This window comes from Paroedura picta, chromosome 4 (assembly GCF_049243985.1).
Source record: "Paroedura picta isolate Pp20150507F chromosome 4, Ppicta_v3.0, whole genome shotgun sequence".
NCBI classification, from domain to species: domain Eukaryota; kingdom Metazoa; phylum Chordata; class Lepidosauria; order Squamata; family Gekkonidae; genus Paroedura; species Paroedura picta.
Window position 1 is genome coordinate 94,227,950 of NC_135372.1, and position 22,555 is coordinate 94,250,504.

At 48.1% G+C, this 22,555-nt stretch overlaps 1 protein-coding gene across 1 annotated transcript; it reads right to left on the bottom strand.

The window, feature by feature from the left end:
• Nucleotides 1-10,039: 10,039 nt before the first annotated feature.
• On the bottom strand, nt 10,040-11,591 carry LOC143836835 (uncharacterized). Its single transcript, XM_077336332.1, has 3 exons — nt 11,184-11,591; nt 10,923-11,006; nt 10,040-10,627 (listed from the first exon to the last, which is right to left on the bottom strand). Exons 1-3 carry the CDS (start codon nt 11,257-11,259, stop codon nt 10,110-10,112), a joined length of 678 nt encoding a protein of 225 aa, XP_077192447.1. The 5' UTR covers nt 11,260-11,591; the 3' UTR covers nt 10,040-10,109.
• Nucleotides 11,592-22,555: the final 10,964 nt, after the last annotated feature.

The following is a 22,555-nucleotide window of genomic DNA, read 5'->3' on the forward strand; positions in this document are numbered from 1 at the left end:
GTGCATTACCAATGTTGCAGTTTCTGCAAAGTCCCTCCCCCTGGCTCTCTCCTCTGATCTTCCGGGAAAAGCGATCGCCATTTTTTTTTCTCGGAGCGAGCAGAGAGCAACGAACTGGCGAGCCTTCATTCACCCTGGCTGCAGTCCCTCCCCAGAGCTGTTTAAAGTCACCAAGCACCAAGCAACACACAGCCCTGTTTGCTGGTTTATTTTCCTTTTATTTTTCACTCTATTTTCGGCCGAAAATTGCGCCCGTGCGGGGGGGGGTATTTTTTTCACTCGGGGGGAGCGTGGCAATGATGAAATGGCAGCTCGATCACCACCTGCTAGCTAGATGGGTCTCTCCGTTGCAACGAATCAACGCAGATTCGTTGCAACATGTGTTCTTTTTTTAAAAAAAAACCTTCCTTAAAGGGAAAGGGGCTTTTTGGGAGCATGATAACGGCCGCCCATTGGCTGCTCACTTGATTGACGGCCAGGAGTGGGACAAAGCTCGGCAATATCGCTTCCTGACTAGCGATTTTTGCCAAGACCGAAAACCTGTGGGAAACGATAGAAACGCAACTGGATTCCACTACAAAGGCAGGTATGCATAACGACGAATTCCACTATTTAAAATGGTGTTTTTTCAATCTGCAACCAATTTGCTACATAGATCCTGGTGCGGAATAGCCCTAAGAAACAAAGCAAAACAAACAGAAGCTTCCCCCACCTCCAGAAACCTTTTTAGAACCTTTTGAGCATGTGGCAATCTCTGGGTTCTTATGGGAAGCAATTGGTGGGGAAGAGCATTTGTACTTTGTTAACACAAGCCTGGGAGTGGAAGGAGTAGTCCCCTACCATGTTCTGGAATTAGAGAGTAACTATTCTGTTGGCAGGCAGTTACACTGTGATCTGGTACAGACGCTGCTAACATTGGACTGTGACGTCTCAAGCACAGCTTGCCCCTGCCCCTGCTCTCCAAGTCCTGTGGAACAAGAACAGCTTTCTCCAGCCTGGAAAACTAATTGCCGTGCAAAACGGAATCCCAGGGTTTACTGCCTGGCAGCCAGGCCTCCCACACTAGAGGGACTGCTCCTTCCCAGAACTGGAACTTCACAAAGTCAATGCTGCTTCGAATGGGCTCCCTGATGAATGGGCTACTCCTGACAGCGAAAGAGACCTTGATTCCTGGCTCCTTGGGGCTTAGGCCATACAAGATGTATGTGTGGGTGTGTTAACACAGCATGGATACTGTGCTGTTGTTACAACACTGGCACGTTTCTGGCTTTCCAGCATTGAACCAAAGCAGCACAGCTTGTCCTGGAGTCACAAACCAACACACTATTCTCATATGAGGACTCTGCATGCTACAGGAACCTGTGTGGTATGCAGATGATCTCGCTGCGATCAGCTCACAGCCAGAGCTCCCCTGTGCCAAGGCAGGACTATTCCCTAGACTGGTTTCCTAGATACAGGGCACGGTTGTAACTGTTACTTCTCCTCCCTTTCTTCTTTGCCTTGCTCTGGAGATGGCTGACTCCTGAACCGAGAAGAAGAAGAATCCCAAACAAGTTCTGCCCTGTGCTATAGGTAGAGATCAGAGGACATGAGGCATTTGCCAAGCATTAAACAAATGTTGATTCAGTAGCAATTTGACAAGACAGAAAGTCACCATTCACAAGCTTAGCTTTCCTTTGGGGAGAGAGCAGTGCTCAGGAGTCCCTTTAGGAGCTGCTGGGGGAACCCTTTTCCGCCACAGCTGCTAACATACACCCTTGTGTATCTGTTGTGATCATCCTGGGCTTGTCCCACCTGTTGCATCATGAAATGGCTTCATTTGTCCTTATGATGAAATCACTGTCATGCTAATTGTTAGAAGCCATTGCAGGCCACAGAGGGGACTGTGATGCTAGGCTGGGCAGGTTCACAGCTTCCCACTACAGGGCTCCTTCCACTTCAGACTAGTATCTCTCTTTGTAAACACTAAACATGCTACAGTGCAGTCCTAAACACCCAGCTTTGTTAATGGGCATAGAAAAGTGTAACTCTGTTTAGGATATGCGCAACTGTTTATCTGATATAGTATGCATGCACACAAAAGCTTATACCCAGAACTGAACTTTTGGGGTCTTAAAGGTGCCACTGGACTCAACCTTTGTTCTGTTTAGGATTGCCCTGTTAAAGATTAAGACCTGAAATGAGAGTTTGCAGGCAAAAGCAATACCTGCCCCACTCTAAATATGATCGGGTTTCTTCTATCACATCAGTTGTCAACAAGTCCAAACTTTGCCAACTTGCCCAGAATCTCATCTCCTGCTGGGCAACCATTCTTCAGTTTGACTTGCAATTTGATAGCCACTTAATGGGCAGTAGTATCCAGTGTGTGCTTTTTACCTAACCTCAAAATGGTTCTCAATTGTATTGCAAATGTTTTTGCATGGAAATTCTTGCACTGCTTTCTTGTCATTGACTTTCCCCCTCCCATCTATCCAAACCACCTGATAGAAAATGTACATCATTTAACACAGTGGTCCCCAACCTTTCTGAGGCTGGGGACCGGCAGGGCATCGGGCCGCGCCCGCTCATCAGGCCGCGCCCGCAGGCTGCACCCCCGCGGGCCGCGCCCGTGCACCGGGCCGCACCCGCAGGCCGCGCCCGCGCATCGGGCTGCGCCCGCACGGCCCAGCCCTGATTCCCTCTCCCCACCCTCCCGTAGTAAGAAGCTTCCCAGGCCGCAAGCTTGCGGCCTGGGACGTTTTTTACTGCGGGGGGGGGCAGGGAGAGGGAGCCGCGGCCCGGCGCCATGGCCTTCGCGGCCCGGCACCGGGCTACAGCCCGCAGGTTGGGGACCACTGATTTAACATACAGAAGAGGTGTTTTCCTTGGTTGTCTCAATCCTGCTAGTGATAGAGTGGGAGAAGCTGCATGGCTTGCCTCTGTAGCATTTCATCCATGCGCATTTTAGCTTTCTAATTTCCAAACCTGAGCACATCACTTCAGTAAACATTACAAAGTTGAAGTTGTGTGCTGACAACTCACTCCCAAACTGATTGCCACACCCCCCCCCGGGATGTGCTGCCAGAAGGGAGAGAAAACTCTGACAATGGGGGCCAATCAGTTCAAACTGTGTGCATATAGGAAGAGAGAGAGCACTGTCCCAAAAAGGGCCAATCAGGTCAAATTACATGCAGACAACTTACTTCCTACATGATTGGCCCTCCCTGGGGGGAGAGAGCACTCTCCCAATTATGGCTAATCATGGGACTTATCTGTTCTTTTCTTTCTGGTGCTTGCTGGGTGGAAGAGGTGCTGGCCTCTCTTACCTGCTGCTAGTATGCTGCCCTATCATAAGATTCTTGCTACCAACCACCTCCCCCAGGCAAGAGAAGGAAGCCAAATGCTTCCTTTTTCTCCTGCATTAGTCTGAGGTTTCAGCTCTCTGCTAGAGAGAAGCACAGACGAGCTGACACAGGAAGGCAGAAAAAATCAGTATTTAAAAAAACAGAATGCCAACGGACAGACAAAATCCAATGAATGTCTTAATTCAGCAGAAGGAGCAGTTCAAGACTCCAGGCCCTACAGCCTGAAGTTAATATAGGATGTCAGTAGCCTCTCAGTCCTCACTCTGTGATGACTCAAAGTCTTCTGCAATCAGCAACTGTCTTGCTAATGTGGTGGGATGCCTTTTATACTGAAGCTCTCTTCCAGCACATAGCTGGCATTGGTTAATTGGCTCATGTGGGCTGATCAGGCAGGGAGCTGCAGCTGGAGGCTGGCAGAAGAACGAGGAGCTCCTATAACAACTTTGGAATCTAAGCCCTAATTTGCACCTCCATTCCTCTTGGTGGTCAGAGCTCCCTGCCTGTTGGGCTAAGTTCTCATCCAGCTGAGGCTCAGGTGAAGCTGGGAACTCCTGGCAAGGCGTTCTGAGGAGTCCTCACTATCAGGACCTGGGCTCACAACACCTCCCCACAGCCCTAAAGCTGGCCATTGGAGTACTCTTTGCTTTCCTCCACCATCCTTCTCCTCAGAGGGCATGGGGGGGGGGAATACAACAGCCTTCCCCACCCAGCCTGGTCTTTGGGATATATTAGGGTGGGAAGGAGGCAACATACCCAGTTTTCCTGGCCCAGCCTCTTTGGAAGGAGGCAGCCCATACCTTATGGCCTTCCCTGAGCAGCCTGGCCTTTGGGAGATGTAGGGGTGGGTGGGAAAGAGGCAGCCCATCTTGTGGCCTTCCCCAACCAGCTTGGCCCTTGTGAGATGTGGGGAAGGGGGCAGGAAGGAGGCAGCCCACCTCTACCACACAGAGACTTCCCTGCCAGCCCTGTTTTTTGGGAGATGGCGGGTAGGTGGGATGGAGGCACCCCCCCCACACACACACACACACAGCCTTCCCTGCCTGGCCCATCTCTTGGAAGATATGTGGGGTATGTGGGAAGGAGGCAGCCCATGCCCTATGGTCTTCCTTGAGCAGCCTGGCTTTTGGGAGGTGTGGGAGTGGGTGGGAAAGAAACAGCCCTCCCCCCACCCCATAGCGGCATCTTTCATCTTTATTTCCAGGGTGGAAGAGGGGACACATCAATTCAGTGGTGTTCCACTTGGGCAGCAGTTATGATGGACCCTTCCTGTCTCAACCTCTATCACCGGAAGCTGCTTCCTTATTTTGCTATAATGTTAAAAAGTGATCACTGTAAGGAGCTGCTTTTTCTCCCTTTAGAATATTTTTTCAGAGGTTTAACCTAAACTTACTACTTCTACTGTTTCACACTCTCTCTACTGTTATAAGCCTGTACGTTTCTTGGGGCAGAGAACCCATCTTGTGTTGTTTTTGCTATGAAGTGCCATGTACAGTAGATGAGCTGTATAAATAATATATAATGATTTCTTCTGTGAAAACTGTACATTTACTAGAATTGGTATATCCTTTCAGCACTTCTGTGAAATGGAACAGAGCTGTCATCTCGTGATACAGGCAAGAAGGTCCAGAGAGACTACATTTTCTCAAGGTCACACAAGAAGGCTGCATCTGAGCAAGTATCAAGCAAGTGCCCTAATAACTGGACTATCAAGTATCAGGAAGTGCCCTAATAACAGTTTCACATCTTCAGGGTCAATGACAAACTGAGAAGCTAAAAGACAAGTCTTGTCTTCTATAGGATATGTTGCAGAAAGCTGGCCTGCCTGGCTGGATTTGATACAGCTAGAAAGAAACAGTTCTGAAAGCAGTCCCTTAGTAATACCTGAGGTTGCATAGATGTCAGTTTTTATTACGAGGACCAGATTTTGTGACAGCAATAGAAATGGGGCTGTGTATTCACACAGGAGCTCTGACCCTGACACCAATGCAGCTCTTTCGCTCTAGCTCAGGATTTATCAATATTGACCATGTTCCTTTTCTGTTGTGCCCTAGCTCTAGAGCCTAATTACTTATTATACTTTCCCCAGATCCATCCATGGGTCAGGTCAATAGACATCATCCCTGCTTCCGAGTGCTTTGGATTTGCACCATGGCATACTAGGGTGAAGGCACTTTACGCTTTCTTTCCTGTGTTGTTTTCTTAACTTGAAATGATCCTGGATGGCTGCAATTTACCTTGCCAGGGAAACCCAATGCCCAGCCAACAGGGGCAATTACTGGCTTTCCATTACCATTTTAGACCAGGAAAGTGGCACCAGGGAGAGGGCTAAGCCTCTTTTCTCCATGTGCCACAATCTCAAACTAAATTGGCAGGGGGGACCTAGAAAGCTGTGTGATCCATCCAAAGACCTTGTGATTGTCACGAGGGCTTTGTATTCTGTGAAATGAGCTTCAGAATCATGGAGTTGGAAGGGACCTCCAGGGTCATCTAGTCCAACCCCCTGCGCACGCACACACACACACACACACACACACACACACACACACACACAACTACTTGCCCACACACTGTGACCCTAATTTCATGCCCAGTTCATCCCTTCTCCCCCCAAAACAACAACAACAACAACCCAGAATCCCTGGGCTGTCTGGCCTGGAGGAAATTCGCCACAAAGAGTTAATCAACATTTTTGTGGGAATGCAAGAAAGGGTCACAAGAGCCAAGCACTGACGCAACCCTCCCTGCCCACTCACAATCTGCCTGAATTTACAAAATCAGCATTTCTATCAGATGGCTATCCTCTGCTTACAAACTTCAAAGAAGGAGAACCTACCACCTTCTGAGGAAGCCTGTTCCACTAAGGAACCTCTCTGCCAGAAACTTAGGGCCATTTCGCACAGAGCTCAAAGTTGCTATTTGGTTGCTGTTAGCGAAAGCGCTACTTCAACTAGCGAAATGTAACTAGCTGTGCCCGTAACGCACAGCTGCGGTTTTTGCGGAATTTAGCACTTTCACTTCTCGTCACTTTCGTAACCCACAGGCTTCCGGTTCTCCGTCTTTTCGCTACAAAGGAGGTCCCTTTTTAGCGCTTCTGGCCTCCCGTGCCCGTCAATCAAACTGCGGGCACACCTTTGACCTCGACCCTAAAGACGGACTTGTCGGGGTCCCCTTTTTTTTAAAAAACCTTGGGAAACCCGTAGCAACGCGTTATCGTCAAATCATTGGCGCCCTTTGAACGTGTTTTCTATTGTTTTCTATGAACCAGAGGTTGATGCATTGATATGTTTGAAAGGTTAATCCCCGCCCACAGTACACGCCCACAGGTTACCTGCTTATATGCACCTGGGCAGACACGCGGTCGGCCTCTCTTTGTTTGCGTAGCCTACTGCCCGCAGCACAGGTTAACGTTGAAATGGAGAGGAATATTGTTCAATTGTTGGCTCGGGTGATTGCGTTGGTCCAGCGTATCCGCACCACTGTGCAGCATAGGAGGGCTGCTTCAGAGGAATACCGAGAACGTATTGCCAGAGCGATGACCAGCAGCACAAGACGTTCTCAACGGGCAACCATGGCGGCAAAGAGGCACTGGCAAGCTCTGGCAGAGGTCCGGTTCCCCCCCCGGTTCTGGGCGGACGAAAGATCCTCTGACTGGTGGGAAAATTTTGTGTGGGCTCGCTGGGATGATGACCACTGGATTGCCAACTTTAGAATGTCTAGGGGGACATTTTTTGAACTCGTGGAGGCTCTACGTGGACGCATGGAGAGGCAAGTCACTGGCATGCGGCGCCCCGTGCCAGTGGAAAAAAGGGTGGCGGTCGCATTGTGGTACTTGGCAACCCCTCAGTACTTCCGGACAGTAGCCCAGCAATTCGGACTCGGAGTCACTACGGTTGGCGATATCCTTAAGGAGTTCTGCCTCGCCATGGAGGCGGAATTGTTCAGCAAAGTCGTGTGCCTCGGAGACCGGCTTGGAGCGGTGAGTATCATTCGATCCCCTTTGCCCTTTAAATTTTTTTTCTTGTTTGACAGGTCAGCAACGAAGACGCGATACACCCCACGCTGACATGCCATGGCTTATATTCTTTTCTTTCCCTTATTCCAGAGTATGGACGGGTTTGCCAGGCTCGGATTCCCGCATTGTTTTGCTGCCGTCGATGGAAGCCACATCCCTATCCGTGCCCCCGGGGGAAGCATAAAGGAGTACGGTAACAGGAAGGACTTTTGTTCTGTTCTCCTGCAAGGAACTGTGGACTTCTCAGGCCGGTTTATCGATGCCGAGGTGGGGTGGAGTGGCAGGAGGCATGATGCCCTTGTTTTCAGGGAATCCAACCTCAGGAAAGCCATGGACGAAGGGGTCTTTGTTCCAGGAAACCCCACCGCCACCATTGAGGGCGTGCGTGTGCCGCCGTTGGTGCTCGGGGACGGAGCCTACCCAATACGACGCTGGCTCATGACTCCCTACAAGCGGCCAAGGACAGACGTGCATAGCCACTACAACCTCACTCACTCCCGGGCAAGGAATGTAGTGGAGCGTGCCTTTGGACGTTTGAAGTCCCGGTTCCGTTGCCTGATGTCCCGACTCCACGTGCATATAGACAATGTGACTTCGCTGATCATCGCGTGTGTCATTTTGCACAACATATGCGAGGACAAGGGACATAACATCCCCTTCCCTGTGGATGAACCTGATCCTGTTGTCCTTGAGGACACACAAGACATCCCTGAAGCAAGGAGAAGAAGAATCTATGCAGAGGGGTGCAAGGTTCGGGACGCCATAGCCACCCACATCTACAGAAACAGGAGGCGTGTTTAATTGTTTTTCCCACTCTCTTGTTGTTGAATAAAGTTTTGTGTTCTTTGTTTAACCTTGTCTTGTGCGGTTTGTGTACTTTGCCAGCAAAAAAACGGGGATTCTCTGGTCCAAAAGCACTTTGACAGCCCTAAACGCTAACTCCCACTGAAATTGACACACACAACACGGAAGCGCTGAGCGGGGAAAGTTCGGGGAGGCGGGTAGCCAGGAAGTATTGGCGACCCCTGTCAAACCGGAGGATCAATCCACTTATGTTCCAAGGAATAATTTTATTGGTGGGCAGCTTTGATACATTTAAAATAGGGGTGGTCGATCGGAGCAACGCACGTTCGTTCCCTAACCGTCATTCCGAAGATGCCGAAGCCACGGAAGGGCTCCTTCTGGCAGCGCGCCGAGGCTGAGGCACTTCTGGAGCTGGTGCTCCAATTGAAAAGTGTTGGCCGCCTTATGGCCAGCACCCACTGCCACACCAAGGGTGCCTACCTGGTGTTGGCATCCAAGCTGAGGGAGAGGGGCTATGTCCGGACCTGGGAGCAGGTCCGGACAAAATTTAAGCGCCTGAAGCTGGACTTCCTCAACAGTCTGGAACAGTGGGGGGGGGTCCCGCAGCCAAGTGGGAGGACGGTCTTCCACGACCAGATGGTGCTAATATGGGAGAAGGCTGGGAAGCCCCCCCTGGAAATGAGGAGGCATATGGGTGAGTGCTGCCCTCGTTGTGTTTTGCCCTTAAACATGCATGGCATGACTAGCTGGCTCTTTCCCCTACTGTCCCCAATGAAATTCGAAATAGTATTTATATGCTGTCAACCCCCTCTGACTTAGCCCGCCAGTACTGTGTAGAACCACTTTGGTTATGCGCTTATACTCTAACTGTGGTGTGTCTACCAGCTGTGTTTCATCTCTGGTTTGTGTGCTTTTAATTATGATTTCTCTTTTTCTTTGCCCAGCCACACAATCACCATCCAAGATGGGAAAAGCACCTGAGCGTGAGGAGGAGGAAGAGGGGCCTTCCACCTCAGGACAGGCTGCAGGTGAGAGTTTTATGCCTGTGCGGGAGACCCATGTGTGTGTACCCCCATGGAGCCATATGGGAGCCTGCTGTGATGCTCCCATTTGAAGTGTTATTAAATTCTTTGTTTGATTTCTATAGCAGAAACTATGGAGGCAAGGCTGCGTGCCATGGAGGCAAGGTTGACTGCCTTAGAGGCCGAAGTGGCAGAGCTGAAAGGGGAGTTAGAGCAGCAAAGGCAGCAGAGGGAGGCGGAAGAACGTAGGTTATGTTCCCCACTGCCCAACTCTTCTCACACTGTGGCTAAGGCCACCAAAAAGTGTATGCATGTAAACTACAAAAATTGGAAAATATGTGTGGCACTAATGTGTACTTTTTCTCCCTCCCCACACAGTTAAGAAGAAGGAGGACGAAGAGCTCTTCCGGCGCAAAGTTATGGGGACCGTGGGACGGCTGTGCAGGAGAGTGAGGGCGATGGAAGGGGCTGGGTAGGGGAGCGGTGGGACCTAAGTTTTGTTTTCTTTTTGTGTTTTGGGGTGGGGGGTGTTGGGGGGGTTCCCAGTTACTTTGCCCATTTTTCTATCCCTGTTAAATATTTGAATTTGTTTAAAAAAAGTTGGCTTTCTTGGAGGGTGGGGGTGGTGGTGGGGGGGGTCCAAGTTACATTCCCTTGTTTTTTTCCCCTGTTGAACTGTTTCTGAAAATAAAATGTTGTTGTAAATTTCCTGAAAAAGACTCCAGTGTGACTCCTTGCACTCGCACACCTTTCACCCCAAACTCCTAAAACACCTTTAACCTTTAAAACACCCTCCAACCTACAACCCACACAACGGTGCCAGAATAGGCACAATCACTAGAGAGGGTACACAGAGACAGAGTCAAAAACATAAACTTTATTGAACAGACAACAGCAAACACAGATAAACAGACAAAATGGCCCAAACTAGGAGGGGGAGAACTTGTCCGCGGGTTTAACGACTCTCTTCCCGAGAACAGTCCTCCTTCTCGTTTGGGTCGCGGCATTCTGAGAGGGGGTGGGTGGGGTGGGTGCTGGAGGTGGTGGGGGGGGTGGGTGCTGGAGGTGGTGGGGGGGTGTGGGTTGGGTGGGGGGGACGTTCACTATAATCTGAGGAGGGGGGGCCGCCTCCATAACCGCGACCGCCCTCTCCATCAGCCTCCTTATCATTCGAACTTCCTCCACGCTTTCGCGTAGTGAGTTGTTCGAATCTCTAAGGATGGCACGGAATTTTTTGCCCTCCTGGGCCACGAGGGAGAGCATCGCCTGGTCTGCAGCAGCTGCACGCCTGGACTCCTCCTGGCAGTGCTCCAGGATCCTTTCTCCCACAGTAGTCAGGACGGAGACGCGCCGCAGCCTGCCGCGTTCCCTGGCCAGCCTCTCCTCAGCCGGGAGAGCGCCCCTGGGTGGTGAGCCAGCTGGCTCGTCGTCTTCAGAAAGGACCTCTGTTGGCAAAAAAAGAGAAAGAGAACTGTTAGTAACAACGAGACAGTCAAAACCCACCCTGGTGCACATGGTGGCCTTTCTTGGTTACATATTGTTAAACCAAGACTCAGAACAATGCCAGGGGAGCACATGGTTATTGTTTGTTTGCCCATGGTGGCCTTTCTTGGTTACATGTTAAACCAAGACTCAGAACAATGCCAGGGGAGCACAAAAATGAAAAGAAAGCACACAGTTATTGCACACAGACATTGCCCTGCAGCCATGGCTCGAAAGGAACAGTTCATGCACGCTCACCATCTTGTATCTGTATCCGCCTGCGCAGGGCAGGAGGTCCAGCCACCCCACGCTCCTCCTCCTCCTGTGTCCCGGGTATAAAATCTGAAAAAAGGGAAAAAAGAACATGATTTAGGACCAAAGTGTGGCAAAGCTAGCTTCACACCCTAAAGCAGCAACGTTGAGGGACTATCTTCTGTCTCTTGGCAGTGCTGCTGCCCTGCACAAACAGAAAAGCACAAAGCAGTTAAACCCCCCCCCCTTATTGCAACTGATACTTACCAACATTTGTGGACGCCCCAGAATCACTGTCCTCTGCTACTGCTGCAGGGGACTCGAGGACCACCGTCCCAGGCATCTGTGTCTCTGTGGACAAGAGCAGAAAATAGTGAAAAAGGAGCAAGCACACAACCTGAACCACACAGCAAGCTGCCAAAGAAGTGGCTAGAGCGCTGCAGAAGGCCTATGGCTGAGGCATGCTGCAAAACCGTTTGGGTTGTTGGTTAAACACAACCGTTTTAAAAAGCCACCCAAAGCAATCCACAAGCATCCAAGCATAGCATGCGTTGCAACGAACACAAGGCATACAATAGTGAAAAAGGAGCAAGCACACAACCTGAACCACACATCAAGGTCCCAAAGTAGTGGCTAGAGCGCTGCAGAAGGCCTATGGCTGAGGCATGCTGCAAAACTGTTTGGGTTGTTAGTTAAACACAACCGTTTTAAAAATCCACCCAAAGCAATCCACAAACATCCTATCATATTATGCGTTGCAACGAACACACGAGAAAACGATCCCCAAACGTCAGAACACACATTTGCTCAATATAAAAACAATAAAATATAAAATAAAAAGAAAATTACTTACCGGAGGCAAGGGGCGTTTGCTCAGGAGCCTCCTCCGGCTCCCCAGGAGCGATGGCCATCAGGTCCACCGTGACCAATTCCGCTGGTCGTTGCTGGACGGGGGGTGGAGGCCGAAAGCTGGACGAGGTGCCCTCGCCGGGATCCTCCTCAGCGGGTGGTTCCTCGACCGGGGCAGCCGGCTTCCGAACCACCCTAAGGCTCCTCCCGACGCGCTTCGGCCTGCCGGCTCCTTCCCCGTCTCCGTACAGCGGGCGCTGCTCCTCGAAGTAGGGGCAGGTCACCTTTTCATTGCCGGAACCCTTGTTATGGTTCACGGCTCTCATGTACTCGGCCCTCATAGTTTTGGTTTTCGACCGGCATTCCAGGCCGGTCCTGTTGTGGCCCAGGGCACGCATCTTTATGGCCACTTGCTCGAAGACCTCCCTATTCCTGTGGGAGGACTGGAACGCGTCCTGGATTTTCTCCTCCGAGAAAATCGCGATCAGGTCCCTGATCTCCGCGTCCCTCCAAGTTGGGCCACGGCCGGTTGCAGGGACGGACGAGGCTTGCGAAGAGGATTCCATGTTGCTTTCGCTAGTAGCTGAGCAAAATGGTGGTGCGAGGTGCAGGGTGCAACGGATCATATACCTTCCCGCACACAAAGACAAAGGGACTAGCCGGCTCCTGATTGGTAGAGGGCAGTAGGGGACACGCACATTGGCCACATCAGGTCACATGTCACGTTCAAAACTCCTCGCGCGGGAACAGGATCTGCTCCTAATGGCCAGATTAGCGCCTTTTGTTTGACTTCTCGCATGCGCTGATTCGTCCACACGCGGGAAGAGCAGTTTGAACATGCCGCGGGAGCCATTTTAGTGAAATGTCCGCCATTACAAAAACGCATGCCGGTGTAAAACCGAGAGCAATTGCAGCGGTACGCGACAGTTCCCCAATAATATTCACCAACCAAAGCATAAATGAATGACATGTAACTGGCGAACGTTCGTTGGCACGCTCAGCGGAAGGTTTTTTAAAATGAACGGCGGACGGCGACTCCGCTTGCCGGAGGTCCAGCCGCCGATGGAAGGGGTTGTCCGCACCCAAGCACAACCACGCACCCGGAACCACACAAAGACCCACTACACATAAACCGCCCCTCATGTAATCACCTCGAATCATATCTATCTAACCCCAGTAATCTAAACAGGAGACTGCGAGCGGCGAACGTTCGTTGGCACGCTCAGAGGAAAGTTTTTAAAAATGATCCCCGTACGTTGACTCCGCTAGTACTGGCCGAAGGTAGACGGGGTTTTAAGCTTTGGGCAAATGTTTGGAACGTGACGCTGTGTGCCACTGTGCTTTTGGAAAACTATTGTGGTGTCCGGGCAGAATTTCAGAAAGTGATCGTGCTTGAAAGCCAGTCGCTGTCTCGTTGCCTCGTAGATCCCCGCTCGCTCAGAGAAAAAAAATGGCGGACAGTTCGCCGGAAGTTAGGAGGAAAGGCTCGGGAGGAGGGACTTTGAAGAAACCGCAACAATGGTAACGCACAAGTCTGTGGCGCTACTGTTGCAGATTGGTTGCAGGAGTGTATCGCTATCCGGAGGGTGAATCCAGTTTTCTGGATTCCCCTAGAAGCGCTACAACGAAGCGCTTTTTGCGGGTCGGTTGCAGGACTGTTGCAGATTGTGTACGACGTCGTGGGTTATGGCAAATTTGTAGCGTTTCCAATTGGCAACCATCCTGCTACTTTGAAGCCGTGCGTAATGGCCCTTATTCTGGATGTTTAGTTGTAATTGAATTAATTTCAACTCATTGGTTCTGGTCTGACCCTCGAGGGTGACCGAAAACAAAAAAGTACTTGCAGTTGGTTATAATATCACCTCTTACTCATCTTCTCTCTAGGCTAAACTGACCAAGCTCACTCAACCTTTCCTAATATGATCTGGTCTCCAAACCCCTCACCATCTTCATTGCCCTCTTCTGGATACACTCCAGTTTGCCTACATTCTTACCACTGGAGAAGCAAAAAGTTGCTTACCAGCTAACAGTGTATCTACCACAGTATAATGTCAGTGATAATCATCAGAGAGCTTTAGCTGGAATTTTAAAATAACGTATTCAGTCAGTCAGTTTTTTGCATTAGCCATTACAAAATAATAAATGTATTCAATAGCACTGTCTGTTTGAAAACTTCAGTTCGCCCAAAATAATGATATAATAATACATTTTATTTGTAGCCCACATTTACAGATGCTCAGGGCAGGTAAAGGTAAAGGTAAAGGTATCCCCTGTGCAAGCACCAAGTCATGTCTGACCCTTGGGGTGACGCCCTCTATCGTTTTCTTGGCAGACTCAATACGGGGTGGTTTGCCAGTGCCTTCCCCAGTCATTACTGTTTACCCCCCAGCAAGCTGGGTACTCATTTTACCGACCTCGGAAGGATGGAAGGCTGAGTCAACCTTGAGCCGGCTGCTGGGATCGAACTCCCAGCCTCATGGGCAGAGCTTTCAGACTGCTGCCTTACCACTCTGCGCCACAAGAGGCTCTTTTCAGGGCAGGTAACATCCATCAAATTAACATGCAGTTTAAAAACTTTAAAAATTGAAGCAGCCAGGTTATTGCCAGAGGCTAGAAACATGGACTGTGTTGTTTCTGTGCTGAAAGGTCTGCAATGGAAGTCCATTTGTTTCCAAACACAATTCAAAAGGCTGCTTCTTACCATGAAGGCCACAAACAGGTTGGGGTATTTGAAGGACTGCCTCCTCCCCTGCTGTCCAGCCTCTCAGTGAAGATCCACTTCCTCAGTCAGCTATGCTCTGGATCCCCCTGCCTGCAAAGGTGAAGTGGTGAAGTGTTGGTCCCTGGCCTTGGCAATACCTTCCTCCTTGAGGCTTGTGGAGTATTTCAGCCATTCCTGTTTCTTCAATCCAATCCAGTGTTTTGGACTGCCCTTATTTAAGTGGGTTCAGTTTGTTGAACTGGCACTTACTTTATGATCTTTTAGGTGCCAGGACAAAACAGTTTTCTTGTTCAAACTTTTAGCAGAAGGGTTTCATCTTTTTCAGCAGTTGCTTTTATTGTCTGCTTCTAGCCTAAAGGTTGTTTTAGGAAATTTCTTTTTATGCTGCTGATTATGCTGTTCTTGTGTCCCAGTGGCTTTCTTGTTTAATTTTATTTCTGGTTTTAATCTTGACATTTTAATCTTTTTTTTTAAAAAAAAAATACTATTGTATTCTTTTTACCTTGTGAAGTGCCTGTGGAGGTTTGTGGAGAGGTGGCATATATGTTTTCCACATTAAAAAGTAAATAAGTAGTTATCTTCTATACATTTCCTGTCTCAGGGTATTTAAAGAACTGGGGATCTTCTGTTAGGTTTCGTTCTAACAAATATCACTTGAAAATATCTCTTATTTCCTGGCTTCCAGGAGAGGCTGGACTAATAAACTTAATGAAGGATGTTCTGTCACAGTAGCTAATGACCTGTGGTGACCACAATTGATCTTGCATTTGGAGTGGACCGGAAAGCCAAAATGGCACTGGAAAGGACCCTGCCCCTGTGACAAAGGTAGGGCTAGAGGCACAGCACAACTTGCCCCAGTGGCAGCAAAGGGCACCAGCATATCCCAGTGCTCACTGGGTACAGCTGGGCCTGGATAAGGGGGCTCAGAAAGGCAGCCCATCAAGCCAGATCAGCCCACTGGCAGATTCAGATTCAGTTTATTTGTCAGCCATTGGCCATTTCCAACAAATTGACTGTTCAGTACAAAAATCAGTTAAAATCAATACATCAAACTGATAAAATCACAAGGAGTTTAAATTGTTGATTGAATTCCTAAATGGTAATAAAAAGTTACACAGATAAAAAGGAACCGTAATGATTAGGATTTTAATCCTAATTGCACAATTTGGACCTGATTTTTCTAGCGGCGAGTAGCCCAGTGGTACTTCACAGGGTGGTCACAATGACCAACCCACTATGCTTGGAGTTTGAAAGGGCTCATCACACATTTAACCAGTATGAGAGCTAGAGATGTCAGTCCCCAGGTGGGACTTGGCAATCCCCTGGAATTATAGCTCATCTCAAGACTAAAGAGATCAGTTCCATGGGAGAAAATGGCGGATGTTGAGGATAGACTCTATAGTTTATACTCCACTGAGGTCCTTCCCAGTCCCAAGTCCCGCCTACCTCTAACTCCACCCCAAAGCCTCCAGGAATTTCCTAGCCCAGAGCTGGCAGCCCCAATAATAGCCTTGGCTGAAAATCCATCCACAGTGCCGTAAGAGGAGCTGCTACATATCCAAGATACAGCCCTTGCTTCCAATGTAGCAGAATTGTTCTGTTAATGTGCCTCAGACACTGGCTTCTGACTGTCTAAAAATCTGTCCCTCCAATTTTTCCTCAGAATGATCATACTCATTATAGACTTGTCAGAGCAAACCACTGGGAAGATAAAGGAAAGAAGAGGCAATCTGACATTTGTAACCATGTGGATTAACTTGTATCAAATTATGATGCTCAAGCAGTTCACAAGGCTGTCTTTCCTTGCCTCTCCCGGCCTGGCTGGCTCAATGATGCCAGACTAGTGTAGCTGCATCCAGACAATGTAACTGGAAGCCCACTAGGCCATGGGGGCAAGTGGGTTGACTGTGTGGTTGTGGGCTGGTCTTTCTATCACAGTCACATCACATCTAAACTCACAAGTTGGGGGGGGGGTCGTCCCAATAAACACAGCATTAATAGCTTGATGGCTCACAGTTATATGACACCAACCATCTACGATGGTAATAGAACATTTACATACACAAGAATTTAAGAAGAGCCCTGCTGGATTAAGTCAAGGCTCTGTGTCCTCTGCTGTTGCCTGAAGCAACTGGTTATCAGTAACATAACAAGGCAATCAGAACACGTGATACTGTCTTCTCCTGAGTCACACCACTGGCCTTTCAAGGTCAGTACAGTCTACTCTGACTGGCAGCAATTCTCTAGGGTAGAAAACTTTCACATCATATAGTAGCTGTTGCTTTTTAACAATCTGGAAACATCAAGGACCCTCTGCAAGAAAAGCAAAATCTCTGTCACTGAGCTGTGTCCCCCAACCTTGTGTCAGTATAAAGCAAGTTCATGAGCACTGAAAAACCTGCAGCTATGGGCTGTGCATTTTACAGAGACTTTTGATTACATAAAACATCTTATGTCTACACACTTGCATGCACATAGGGCTCCCAGCAGTCAACATGCTCAATGCATGGTCATTAGAAGTGAACTCAGCAGGTGCAAACTCATTCTCTTTTATACATGTTCAGCATACATGTTCCACCAAGACTCTTAAACATCTCCCAGATTTTGTGCATGGAGGCTGCCCTTTTATAAACACATATCGATGATAATAAAACCTTTTTCCTGTGTAGTGTGATGCAGTGGTTAGGGTTTTGGATTATAATCTGGAAAGCCCACGTTCACATCTCTACTCTGCCATGGAAGTTTTCTGGTTGACCTTGGGCCAGTCACCTAATCTCAGCCTAACCTACCTCACAGGGTTGTTATGAAGGTAAAATGGAGGAGAAGAGAATGATGGGAACTGCTTTCGTTTCTCCCTGGGGAGAAAGGCAAGGTATAAATGAAGTTAATAAATGAATGTGATGCAACTGGCTCTCCAGTCAGCTGAGTAAAGGCAAAGCAAGACTGGTGGCCTCATGAGGTGGAAAAGCAGAGACAGGGTAAAGCTGAGGGTCATCATTGCAGGACTGGAGTCTGTTGAGTCCCTAATAGCTCCCTTGTCACTCAAATGAAAGAGCAAGCCCAACCTGAAAGCTTTTGCAGAAAGTCACATCATCCAGCCCAGCTTCTGCCAGCTCTAGTTATCTATCTCATAGGCACCATCTTAACCATAGGCCTATATACAAAAAAGAAAGGGCCATGTAGGTGGTCCTGTCCGGGTGGTGTCCAGGTCAGCGGGCCAATCCGGATGTGTCCAGCAAAGCTGGGCGCATCCGGATTGGGCCAGCCCCTGGAGCGCCCACCTCCAGGAGCCAGCCGCGCCACCTGCACATCATGGTGGCCCTCCAGTCAGGAGGCCACGTGCCCAGCTAAGCCACAGCCTCGCCGGGGGGGGGGGGAGGTGGAGGCAGCCACAGAGGGGGCACCTTTCAAAGCCTGTTCTTACGGGCTTTGAAGCTAGTTTCATGTATAAAACTCGTTGGGTTTTAAAACTCAAAGATTGCTAGCAGGACGCTGTTTGTATGGCATGAAACAACTTTTCCTCTTCTCTTTTCGGTCTTTTCGGTCCTGGCCCCTACCTGGTGGAACGAGCTCCCTGAAGAGCTGCGGGCCCTGTCGGAGCTCTCTGAGTTCCGCAGAGCTCCTGCAAAACGGAGCTCTTCCGCCAGGCGTTTGTCTAAGGCTGGGTGATGGCCCGGGGCTAAGATCGGACCCCTCTCCCCGGAGGGGGGAGGCCAGTACTAGACTGACCTGGTTCCCCAGATTGTTCCACCCTATGCCCAATTATCCATCCGTTCCCTTCTGCTCATCCAGTGGGCCTGTACGGGAATAGTTTTTAATCGCCATCATTGTGACTCAGTCATTATTTTAATGGGGTTTTAATGGGGAATTTTAATGGTTAATATATTGTATTTGTATTAAAACATTGTGAACCGCCGCGAGCCGGTTTCCGAGAGCGGCGGTCATACAAATCAAATAAATAAATAAATAAATAAATAAATTTTCAAAAAACATCCTGCCTGATGAAGAGTGCTGAAATACACAAAAGCTTGCATACTGTGTTTTGTTTTTAGGTTGGTACTAATAAGTTATGATGCATCTATTGTGTAGGGTTTTCTTTTTTGGGTTGGAAAATACCTAGAGATTGGGGAGGGTGGGGTTTGGAGAGTAGAAGGACTTCAGTGAAGCTTGATTGCTAGCATCATGTTAATTCTCCACATTCTGCCCTCTGTTTTTCTTATTCTCAAATGGCCCTGGGGGTGTTGTTGCCCCCAAACCAACAGGGCAAATAATGCTTAGAGAGCCAGCGTGGTATAGTGGTTAAGAGCAGTGGCTTCTAATCTGCTGAGCCAAGTTTGATCCCCTGCTCTTCCACATGCAGCCAGGTGGGTAACCTTGGACTTGTCACAGCATTGATAGAACTGTTCTAACTAAGCAGTCCTGTCAGAGCTCTCTCAGCCTCATCTATCTCACAGGGCGACTGTTGTGGGGAGAAGAAAGGGAAGTTGAGATTGTAAGCTGCTTTGAGGCATATAAAAAACAATTCTTCTTCATGGGATGTTTCAGGTTGATAAAACCAGGCAGGGAGAAGGGTGAAGCCTTTTCCTCCAGTTATGCCACGGTCCCCATTCAAATCAGGCCTGTGTAAGCACTTGGGAATTTAGCTCCCAACAGCCACTGTCTCATTACAGGGAATGAAAGTCAGGTTCAGGGAACCCCTCCCTGTCCCAACTTGTTGAAAAATTTAATCTCTAGTTGGGCCCTTAAGCGCAACAAATTGAATGTCACCTGAGTGATCTGACCATGTAAAGATCTTTATGTAGTCTTATCAATGTCTGCAAGCTCATCTTCACAGTGGGGCCTTAACAGCAAATACTTGATAAGGGAAAACATATTATCAGTAACTGGTTAATAACATGTTTGCACAGAAAAGCCCTTTGGGAACAGAATCTCATTCTTCTTGTCCAAATAAAAATACTCCACTCCCCCAAAGCATTTACTATGGAAAGAAAAACAGATTCAAGAGAGGGGAGCAAGGGAAGGTGTGTTTACACAAGGTCAGTGACTGAAACGGGAATAACTTTCTTCATCTCATTCCTTATCTGTACTGCATTTTTTCTCCTTCATAAATAGTTTTGAAAATCTCATCTCTAGGAAGCTGTAGCTCCATGATTGGGCATCAGGGAGAAGGCAGGTTGTAAATAAATAAATGGACAAATTGGAAAAACATCATTAGGGCACTTATTGTCCTGCAATATTTCAGTGTAGAGATTTTGTGTGCAGATGTACATCGTATGTACATCCAGTCTTTGCAACCCATTCCCATCTGTGGTTGTATCTCATGCTATGTTCCCGTGATTGATTTCACTTCCACCACTACCACTAAGGGCAGTCGTTCATGCAAAAAAGGCAAGCATACCAAGAGGAAGAAGGTGTGTGTGTGTGTGGGGGGGGTCAGTAGGGGGGGTCAGTAGGGGGGGGTCTACCCAGGGCTCAGGGAAGCAGGTAGGGTACTCCTGGAAGATAGTAGCAGCATACCTGTTCTGATCAAGAAATACAAAAATGGAACAGTGTAGTCACTTGGTCTCCCTGACAGTTAAAACACAAAGTATCTAATAATGAAGAAGGTGTTTTGATACCCTCAAGATCTGAAGTTGACAAGATAAAGACCAATAAGCAGAGGCATAATTAGTGTGGTCACATTTTATAGAGTGGAAACAATGCATCAGTTCTGTACAGTTCTGTCTGGAGTTGGCCCACACCAGTATACGACATCTCAGGGCCGTGGTCTACGATCTCAGAGTCACACAGGGATTCTGAAGCAGCTCTGGCTCTCCACCTCATTTCCTATTTTCTGTCCATCACTGAATTGCAGAATACTCAGGAACGAAAACCTTGCCTACATTTGGACTGGAGGGAGGATTTTGCCTCCTTTTTGTTTCTTTTTCACCCCTTCCCTTCTTTTCTTTTTCTGTATCTTCAAATGAAAAGAAGTCATTTTTTCAAACCTCCTTAGTCTAATGAATTAATTAATCAATTACAAGCCAATCTTTCCTTTTAGGAGACTCTTTTCACCCTATGCTATCGCCACCATTTTTTTAAAAAGTCTATTTATCACCAGCTACTTATGCCTTAAAATTAAGATTTAAATTCCTCCTGTGATTCAGATTGCAGAGAAATTCCTGCAGGCAAATTGCACTGATAGGGCTGTTTTAAAGCAAACTTGTTCTTACTCTTCGGAAATCTCTACTAGGGCTCCATATTAATTATTAGAGAGACAGGATTGTGTATTCCTATGCACACAAATTGTTATTGTTAAGTATCTAATAAATGGGAAGACATTTATTGTGCAAAAAGATCATCCCAAAATGTTTGCTGCTTTTCTCCCCCAACTGGTGGTGTCATGTGTCCTCTCTTCAATAACATAGCGTTATGAGGCCTGCCATTATAAATATGAGGCAGATGATAAAGCAGAGGCTAAGAAGATCAAATATTAATCCTCCCAGCCCATAGAACTATGTAATTACTCATCAGAGAAAAAGGTGAGAGGAGTCCATTTGGTTATACTTCTTCCTATGTGTGTCTGATTTACCATCATTATTGTTACTTCTGCCATTGCTGCTGTTGTTTTTGGGTCACCACTCCATTGCATGAGGCATGAAGTATGTACCACAGACAGCCTCCTCCTCCCCCAAGGATTCAAGATGAGAATCTTCAGCCGCAACACTTGCCTGGGTCTTGGATACACTGTCTAGGGCTAATGTTCTTTTGATACAGCCTGCTGCTACTTTGGGATTCATTGTTTGCTCCCTAAGATATGGCAAAAGCAGACAAATCAGGAGATGAATTAAACCAAAGTGATGGAGTGTAGGCTGTGAAGCTCACATGGGTCAGCTCAGCCGGGAAACCATAAACAGTTCTGTCAACTGGCCATCACTCCTTCTAATAGCAAACTGGACAGTCTTGTGCCTCTCAAGGAGGGCAGCACAACAAGGCCATCCATATAAGGAAGGGAGGGCCTGCCTATACAGAGGACTTCCTTTGTATGCAGAATAATATTGTTTTACAATTCAGAAGACAACTCCCATCTAAATCAACCCACAAGCACAAAGCATGCTTGTTACTTCCCAGGAGTCGCAGAATGGGGGAGAACTGTTGAGTATCAACCGAAGTATTTTATAAAGGAAACATGAGTGGGGGGGGGGGGGGCAGATTGGCATAACAGTAGTTGGGGAGGGGGGAACTAGTCATTGGCTGTGGGCCTTCCCTCCAGCCCAAATTCATGACATTATCCTAAGGCTCTGTCCACAGTAAGGGAGGCAGAGCTCCTGACAGATGGTCTGAAGTATCCTGGGATGGTTCACATCCAAGTCAGGGGATGCATGCTTGAGGAGGAGGCTTCCTGTGAATTTAGCACTCAACTTCCTGGCCCCACAAACATACCTCGTTTGAATTCCCTTGTTCACTTATGAACTTCTGATCAGTATCCATGGGCAGTTTGTCGTGAACACAGTACTATACCAATTCATTTTGTGCCTGCTCAGTAGCTTCTTGATCTGTTTGGTTTGTGGCTGTTTTGACCAGTTCAGCCATCCCATTTACCAGACAACAAGCAATATTTCTAATGGTCCTGAGATGTCATATAATTAAATTCACAGACTTGTATAAAGCATGGATTCACTTGCCATTCATCCCCGTTTTGGGCCTGTGCCTCTGTTCAAGAAGTGATCTCAATAGTGGCTTGCAAGGTTAGTTAACTTCATAACCAGACATTCAGATGCTATGTAATAGGTCTCAACACAAAAAAAAACTCAAACTGGATGTGTTTCCATTCTACTGTATGCCCTTTTCAAAATTGCAAGTGGCAGCAGCAGGCAGACAGCAAGGAAATCTAATCGTTCATGACAATAGGGTGTTGCAAACAGACATATCCAAAGTCATCCAGACACCTCTGAGAAACTTGCCAAACTGTTGGCTTCCTATTCATGAGACCAGTGTGTGAGCCAAATCTATGTGTGATGTAGTATGCCTAAGAAGGTGCACCCAATGCAACTTCAATTCCCTTCAACTCTCTTCTTAGCACAAGGAG